Source organism: Phaeoacremonium minimum (genome assembly GCF_000392275.1).
Source record: "Phaeoacremonium minimum UCRPA7 unplaced genomic scaffold PA7_03_scaffold_324, whole genome shotgun sequence".
NCBI lineage: Eukaryota > Fungi > Ascomycota > Sordariomycetes > Togniniales > Togniniaceae > Phaeoacremonium > Phaeoacremonium minimum.
This window is the reverse complement of record NW_006921228.1, coordinates 164,489-172,062: the sequence shown is the minus strand read 5'-3', so window position 1 is coordinate 172,062 and position 7,574 is coordinate 164,489. Positions and strand designations below refer to the sequence as shown.

At 50.6% G+C, this 7,574-nt stretch overlaps 5 protein-coding genes across 5 annotated transcripts; 2 read left to right on the top strand and 3 right to left on the bottom strand.

The window, feature by feature from the left end:
* Positions 1-296: 296 nt before the first annotated feature.
* On the bottom strand, positions 297-1,866 carry UCRPA7_4120 (putative l-threonine 3-dehydrogenase protein; the record flags this gene model as incomplete). The annotated part of the gene is made up of 9 exons (XM_007916658.1): positions 297-439; positions 490-587; positions 644-725; positions 791-974; positions 1,028-1,231; positions 1,287-1,475; positions 1,531-1,535; positions 1,593-1,696; positions 1,832-1,866. The coding sequence occupies 9 exons, from the start codon at positions 1,864-1,866 to the stop codon at positions 297-299; spliced, it is 1,044 nt and encodes a 347-aa protein (XP_007914849.1).
* A 1,335-nt stretch (positions 1,867-3,201) lies between these two features.
* UCRPA7_4119 (putative 40s ribosomal protein s10-a protein) lies at positions 3,202-4,072 on the bottom strand (the record flags this gene model as incomplete). Its single annotated transcript, XM_007916630.1, has 5 exons — positions 3,202-3,244; positions 3,307-3,568; positions 3,652-3,764; positions 3,828-3,868; positions 4,034-4,072. 5 exons carry the CDS (start codon positions 4,070-4,072, stop codon positions 3,202-3,204), a joined length of 498 nt encoding a protein of 165 aa, XP_007914821.1.
* Positions 4,073-4,314: 242 nt separating this feature from the next.
* On the top strand, positions 4,315-5,352 carry UCRPA7_4118 (putative ubiquitin family protein; the record flags this gene model as incomplete). The annotated part of the gene is made up of 2 exons (XM_007916669.1): positions 4,315-4,348; positions 4,679-5,352. 2 exons carry the CDS (start codon positions 4,315-4,317, stop codon positions 5,350-5,352), a joined length of 708 nt encoding a protein of 235 aa, XP_007914860.1.
* Positions 5,353-5,893: 541 nt separating this feature from the next.
* On the bottom strand, positions 5,894-6,432 carry UCRPA7_4117 (putative cytochrome c oxidase polypeptide vib protein; the record flags this gene model as incomplete). The annotated part of the gene is made up of 4 exons (XM_007916631.1): positions 5,894-5,925; positions 5,985-6,048; positions 6,103-6,215; positions 6,387-6,432. The coding sequence occupies 4 exons, from the start codon at positions 6,430-6,432 to the stop codon at positions 5,894-5,896; spliced, it is 255 nt and encodes an 84-aa protein (XP_007914822.1).
* Positions 6,433-6,837: 405 nt separating this feature from the next.
* UCRPA7_4116 (hypothetical protein) lies at positions 6,838-7,366 on the top strand (the record flags this gene model as incomplete). The annotated part of the gene is made up of 3 exons (XM_007916647.1): positions 6,838-6,900; positions 6,964-6,979; positions 7,212-7,366. The coding sequence occupies 3 exons, from the start codon at positions 6,838-6,840 to the stop codon at positions 7,364-7,366; spliced, it is 234 nt and encodes a 77-aa protein (XP_007914838.1).
* Positions 7,367-7,574: the final 208 nt, after the last annotated feature.

The window sequence follows — 7,574 nt, the reverse complement described above, 5'->3', positions numbered from 1 at the left end:
AAGCCCAACGAAATGGGAGGCAGCGAGAAATCTTGGACTATAGGATCGTCACATGCAGCCGAAGAGTTGGGGTAAACTTGAAGCCGAAACACCAAGGTGCACTAAACATGAGGAGGTTGAGCAATAGTTCTGCTCGACAGATTTTAATTCGTTTGTTCTGTTGGATCGACACCGCGCCTACCTATTAAGAACCAGAAAATGTTCTAATGTAGTTCTAGCAGCCTAATAAATGAATGCTCTCCAGTATTCGTCCGATTTGCACTAGGAAAACATTACGCATCGTCAATTTGTGATAATTAGTCAAAGACAATGGCTGCCTTGATGGCGCTCTTGTCCTTGATAGACTGCAGGGCTTCGCCAAACTGCTCCAACTTGAAGGTTTTGTTGACAATGCCCTTGGTCTTGATCTTCCCCGAGTCGAGATATTCGATAGTTGCCGCTGTAAATACTCATTAGCAAAGAACTATGACGAGCAACTAGTCAACTTACGGAACATGAAAGTCTCGGAGAAAGATCCAATAATTCGGATTTCATCTCCAAAGATCTTGGCGGGTGGCCAAGAGACACGAGCAGAGTGGGCGTAAACTCTGAAAATATAATAAGTATAGTACATCTCAAGTCACAAACCGGTGATACAACTCACCCGTAGACTACAAGCGTGCCTCCACGTCGGCAGTAGTTGATAGCATCCTCAAGAAGCTTGACCGAGCCGGTGGCCTCGACAACTGCGCAAATACCATCAGTTTTTCGTCCAACAACAGCTACTTGTTTAGATCAATTTACTACTCACCAACATCAAAGCCATAAGGATTGTCCTTCTTGATCTGATCGAACTGTGCGCTAGGGTCGGTTCGAGACAGCTCGACATAGTGATCCGCAGCATCCAAGCTCTTCGCCAGATCCATCTTGAGACCTCCAGGTGCAGCGATGGTCACAGAGCAACCTCCGTTCTGCCGCAGTAGCTGGGCCAGCATCTTCGGAACTCAATTAGCGAGCTACAAGAGAAAGTGATCCCTCGTGGACTTACAAGACCGGTGGGACCAGCACCAAACATCAGAACGCTCGATCCTAGGCGAGGGCGAATCTTATCAAGACCATGGCAAGCGCAAGACGCAGGCTCAATTAGAGTAGCCTCAACATCACTAAGGTTCTTGATTGGAAAGATCTGCTTCTGAGGGTAGGCGCAGTATTCGGCGAAACCACCTGGAAGGGTTGTACCGTGGCCGGACCACTATCAGTTGTTTAGGTGAGGTTGTACAATCGGGCATTGAGCCTTTCCAACTCACATTCTCGCAGAGCAAAGGCTCGCCACGGCGACAGTAGAAGCAGTGACCACACAGTTCTGAGTTGTCGGCTGCAACCCGGTCGCCAACCTTGAACGACTTGACATCCTTGCCAACGGCAGCAACAACGCCCACAGTCTCGTGACCGGGGATCAGAGGGAATTTTGCAATGAATTCTCCCTCGTGGATGTGCTAGGTGAAAGTCAATACACGACTTGTATCGAGGTGCTCTCTAGTAGCAGCATACCAGATCTAATAAGCAAGTCAGCATTTCACTAGATATCGATTTTACGGTGACTATATGCATACCTGTTCCGCACACACCGCATGCTTTGACTTTGACGAGGACATCGTCATCTCGAATTTCTGGCAGGGGAACCTCAACTACGGAGAAGTCCTCTGCTTTGGCATACCTGCAATGGTCTCGTCAGTCTATAGGCAGTTTCTCCTGTATGTTGAGTCTCCATGTTATGGGGTTCTGATCCACACGAGTGCCTTGACAAAAGAGGGGCATCATGTCTGGGGAAACGGCAAAACCGGAGACTCACTGCAATGCCTTCATGGTCTTGGGAAGATCGGCCATTGTGAAGAATTTAGTCTAATCTGAACGTCTTAGAGAGGTTGCAAAGAGATTGGCAATGAGTGGTGGGGGGCTGACAGGTTTTCAGAGTGAAGAAGACACGGGAGATATTTATCCAATTGATGAGAATCAAGCAGAATCTACCTCTGCTGCTGACCGCTCGCACTTTATCAGTTGATCAGACGCTTGACAAGACGGGTGACAAGTGGTTCGAGATAGGGCGAGTGGTGAAGCGTGGAGGGGCAATCGGAGGGATTCACTGCTTGCAGAGTTGCAAGGAGCTTGCCCCCGCCATCCAGCACAGTCACCGTCATCGTGCAGGCTTAGACCACCTGCAAGCTGTGAGACCTCAAGCGCTTTAGGGATGGCTAAATTGGCGCCCCAAACCGATTCGCAACCCCCAGAAACTGCCCCAGCAATGTTCGTTGGCCGGTCCACTTCGCAAACTACGGGACGCCAATCAACTCGGAAACATGCACACTGTTGCTCCTGCACACCAGTGGCAGTGTAACAGACCCCCTCAGGCCCTCAACGCTTTGTCTGCCTGTCTATCTGGGTTATGCATGCTTGAGGGTTCCATGTAGACACTAAGCAGTTGGTCAAAGTGCTCTGGGGGGAATGATGAATTAGTTGGCATCTGCATGACTCCATGGCTGTTGCCAAGCAAGTAGATATTGAAACTCCGTCGTGCCTAAGACGCCGTATTTCTCAAACATGTTTTGAGTCCTTTGGAAGTCCAGACACTGCTATCTCCAGAGAGATGATTGCATCGAGACTCATTTCCCTAAGAGAAGCAATCTCACGACTGATGCGAATAGCCCATCGCATACTGCTGAAATCATAAGACACATGGGCGCTCACAATCGTTCACCCGCTGTGAAGCTGGTAGTTCAGGCATAGAGAGGAATTTGCCTCTAGGTCCTTGTTTAGGGCTAGGGGTGAAGACATCCGCTACCCACCGAACGCATTTATGGGTACACTCAACTTCTCTATCTCTTTAGGAGAACAAGATCTGCCTCAACACGCGTATGATATCTCAGACGGAATCAGTGACAAATGGCGCAGACTGTTTCAAGCGATTCTTGCAATGAAGGCATGGAAAGTATCCCGTATCTGGTCATACGTCGTTCCCGACGTCTCACAAGTTTGCAATCGAATTCTGGTGCTAGATGTCCTGATGCTTTGTTTTCCGAGGGTCTCTAACCTCAATAACTCCTAAAGCAAATGTCTCGCGGTGTCCGTCCCGGGAGGTTCATCAATGCTCGGCCCGCCAGTTCCCAAAAGTACAAGTGGTGCCGTATCCATGCCATAGGTTAACCTCTTCAAGTAAGAACCATCTTATGATGGCGGCGCGCCACGACCACGGCCAAAGCCACCACGGCTGTTAGAGACAGGTTAGCAAATGCGTGACCCTCCCTGTCAAGATCTTGAGTTGTGACTTACAACTGAGGAGCGAAGTCGCCAGGAGCACCACCCTCCTTGCCCTCACCAGCATCACGTCGTCGGTATCCGCCCTCACGGTCGCCACGGTCGCCACGGCCACGTCCACCGAAAGGTCTCCGCTCGCGCTCACCCTCACCCATCATGCCACGGGGAGGAGCGTGGGATCGCTGCTGCTTGATGTGCGTCGCAGGGACAATCTCGGCGGGAAGGTGCAGCCACTCGCGTAGGTAGTCGAGACCCTCGGGAGTCAGGGTGTAGTAGTCTGCACGATAGTTTAGCATTTCATCATCGCCATAACATCGCCCAGTTGCCATCTGCCGGTCGATTCGGGACATGTCGACATACAGTATTGCCACGAGAACTGGGTCTTGACATAGCCGCGGGAGGTCAAGGACTGGAGAGCCTTGATGACGAACAGGTTCTTGACACCCTCGATCTCGGGGTGAGCGGCCAAGTTGCTACAGGTGAGAGTATAAGCTTGTGCCCTTCATATACAACGTGAATTTTATCCGGGGACTCACTAATCCTTAGCTGCCACGGCACAGCCCTCTCGGAAGAGGTACTATTAGAGACGTTAGCATTGAGGACGGAATTGGAATTTTGGCGAAGCCAGCAAATGTCTCGAGGATCACCGCGGGGCTCCAGCCGTTGCTGAGACTTCCGCCAGGAGCCTTTCGGACAAATACCCTCGAGGAGTAGATGGTTCAAATGGTGGTGTATCGCATACCTCGTGGATCTTCTTTCGGTCTGCCTTGGGAATAAGCATCTTGGCAGATTTGTCGACGACTGGCGGGATTCGAGTTGTCGAAGTGTTGGTGAAGGGAAATCGTAGGATGGGCTTGAAATTTTGGTGGTTGTGCGGACCAAAATTCGGCTGGTAGGCCCTAGGCCTGGGAAGTGAAGTGGTCCGTGCGCAGAAATAGTGGACCAGAGAAATTCTCCAGCCCCAACTAAGCCACTCAGCCACACTACTCACTAATCGGAGATAACCCTCTTGATAACCAAGATATGCTAGCCGCATCAAACCATCTCACTCCCAGAAGTTCGCCTCCCATCGACGATAATCTCATTATTTCGGGGTGGACGCGCGAAAGCAGGAGCAACCAGCGTACATCGGCGTACTGAAACTCGCTTCTGCGACGAAGTTTCTTCCACTCGACTTAAGGTTCGGAAGTGACCATGCCTTCAAGTCAGGTCAACGTCCTCATCACTACCTTTGGTGGTTTAGGCCTCCCTCCGACTTTGTCACTTCCGCTCCCTCAGTCAACAACGATATCAGAACTACGGGATCGATTGAATGATAGACTACCACAGACCGACTCTCGACTTCTTATCACTACCATAGGAAATGAGGAGCTTCCGGTGATTTCAGCAAGGCCGATCTCAGATCTTCTCTCCAGCACTCACGATGAGTTCCTCTCCCTTCGCCTCTCCCTTCCTCTTTGCGGTGGAAAAGGTGGTTTCGGCTCCCAGCTTCGTGCTGCCGGTGGTCGCATGTCATCAAAGAAGAAGAAGAATCAAGGCGACAACAACGGCTCCAGCCGAAATCTCGATGGAAGGCGGTTGCGTACTGTCACCGAGGCGAAAGCGCTTGCAGAGTACCTCGCCATCAAACCCGACATGGAGCGCAAGGAGAAGGAGAAGAGACGAGAACGATGGGAACAAATCGTTGAACTAGCAGAAAGGAGAGAAGAGGAAATCAAGCGTGGTGGTGGAAAGGCCACGGTTGATGGCAAGTGGGTGGAAGAGAAAGAAGGGGCTGGTGAACGGACCCGTGAGGCTGTTCTCGCGGCTATGAAGGCTGGAAACTACAAGGACAATCTTCTGAGCACATCTCAAGGATCAAACTCTTCAACCCCGAGCGATGAAGTCTCTGCAGACGAGGAACAGCCTGAGGAGGCCAGCAGTTCAAAGGCCACAACGCCAACATCTGAGTCCGAAGCTCCTGTTAAGGGTGTTAAAGCGCGAACCTTCTTTGGGTTTGACGAGGATGATGAATTTATGAGTTCTGACGAGGAGGATGCTGAGGAAGCCGGAAAGAAGTAACCGAATCATTTCCAGATATTTTTTTCACCTGAGGCGCTACAAAAGATCGGCGGTCATCGTGGCTTTAGTTCTAGTCTCGATTGCATCATACTTGATTGCAAATAGGGGGCTGTTCGGCATATCCATAGGGAATACTGGGGTTAGGCGTTATTACAGCAGCAAGAGATGATATACATCTTCGATACCGAATGTAAAACAAGGCAGTAAAATTGGTCGTAAAAGGCACTATCACTCTAACTGTGAAATGCATAACTGGTAATACATCCTTCTCTCCGTTGTAATTTAGTGGTACTGGCACATAACCCTGTTTAAACTCTATGAATTTACATTCACAAAGACGAGGATGTTATGATAAAGTGTACGTGGGTCAGAAGTGTGCTTTGAAGAAGGCTTGTCATGTGTAGAAAGGATTTCACTTGTTGTCGACGTTAAATCAGCAAGCGTCAGCTTCAATTCTAATTTGGTCCTCGCCTATGGACATCCTAATACAACACGGTCGAGTAACCTATGATCCTTTCAAGACACATTCGCAAGCTCCGACTTACTCCAGACGCGCAGGGAAGTTTCCAGCCTCTGTGTTCATGTTAGTAGCTAGCTTCTCGGCCTTGGGTTTGAGGTCTAGAGTCACGTACCTCGCTGCTCATCCCATCGCTGATACCAGCCGCTCGGGCACAGAGACCGGTAGGCCAACCAAAACTAGTCGAAAGTCAATCGCAATCCTTCTGCAATAATGTTTTCTGTATGGCGAACCTGGCGGCAGGGCGGGAAGTCCTCGCCCTTGGCTAGAATGCACTTGTGGTAGTCGACATAGTTCTGCCAGCAGTGCTTGGTCTGGTTGGTGTTCGGGAACCGGGCGTCAACACCTATAAAACTCTGTCAAATCGATGGTCATATAACGGCGGTGAGTGCGAATGGGTTGGCGGCACCCATGGCATTCGCATTGAAGAGGGTTGTGGCATACCAGCTAGCAGCTACAGTTAGCACAAGGGGATCATGCGATTATTTTTGAGGTCATTTTCAGCAGGATTTCATACCAGTAACGAACTTGAAGGGCTTGGTAACGCGGTCGTCGTCAGACATCTTGGCGGATCTAGAGGTATCGATTGACGCTTGAGGTCGGGTAGAGGTCAATGGCTTGCGGGGTGGACGGTGATGGCGGCGTCAACGTAGAAGTATCATGCAAAGCAGCTCCAAGGTGAGGGAGGGAGCATTCGGAATTGATGGTTGATGATGAGTGGACGAACGGACGGCAGCCTGGAAGTTCAGGCCGAAATTGACAAAATGGGCTGATGTGAGTGGTGGAGACAGCCGAGCTTCTCCTCTGATCATTGACGAAACCTGCCCTGACCTGATCCGGCCGGCCAAACGTCTGTCTCTAGCTTCAGCAACCCGACCGACCTCTCTTTTACACCTCGGCCAGCTCACCCTTCCGCCTCGAAAGGCTTGCTGACCGTATCCCGATCCATCTCCACTCAATCCGCAAACATGTATCCCTCTTCGACCCTGAGGATGTTCCAGCCCACGCGCCGCATGATGCGGCCTGTCCCGGTGAGTGCCTTGAAGCATCAGTCGACCAAGCTGGCGGTCGTTGCTAACAGGGCAAAATCATAGAACGAGGAGCAAGCGGGTATGTCAATGCTGCCAATTGGCCATCCAAGCTACGATGCCTTCGATATACGATGCTGTTTCAAGCTCTAGACGGCCTCCTCTGCGGCAATTATGGACTAACATGGACCTCTACGTAGCTCACACCGTCTCTCAACGTCTGCGAAGACTGCGCAAAATTCCGCCCGAGTTGATTCCCCTCGGTTAGTCATATACTTCTATGGGCAAGGGGCGAAGGCTTATGAATCCTATAGGTGTCGTCGTCGGTTTTGCCGTCTTCGCTGCGGGTTACTCGAGCTTGCGACACTTCGTTGTCGACAAGAACCTCCGTCTTGCTCGCCAAAACCGTGCTGCCGATGGTCACGGCGAGGGTCATGCCGAAGATCATGCCGAGGGCGAGAAGCACTGAAGAAATTTCTGATGCAGGGAGAAGCTCTGGACAGGGCGTTGTGTTTTAGAAGAAGGGTATAAGTGTACAGTTCTAGGAGAAGACATCAACAAATACAAGCCCTCTATCCTCATGCAGGTCTTCAGTGACCATACGCTGGTTGTGATATATTTTTAATCTCCCCATGTCTAATCCGACCGAGTAAATCAACGCCGTCGCAATGCAATAT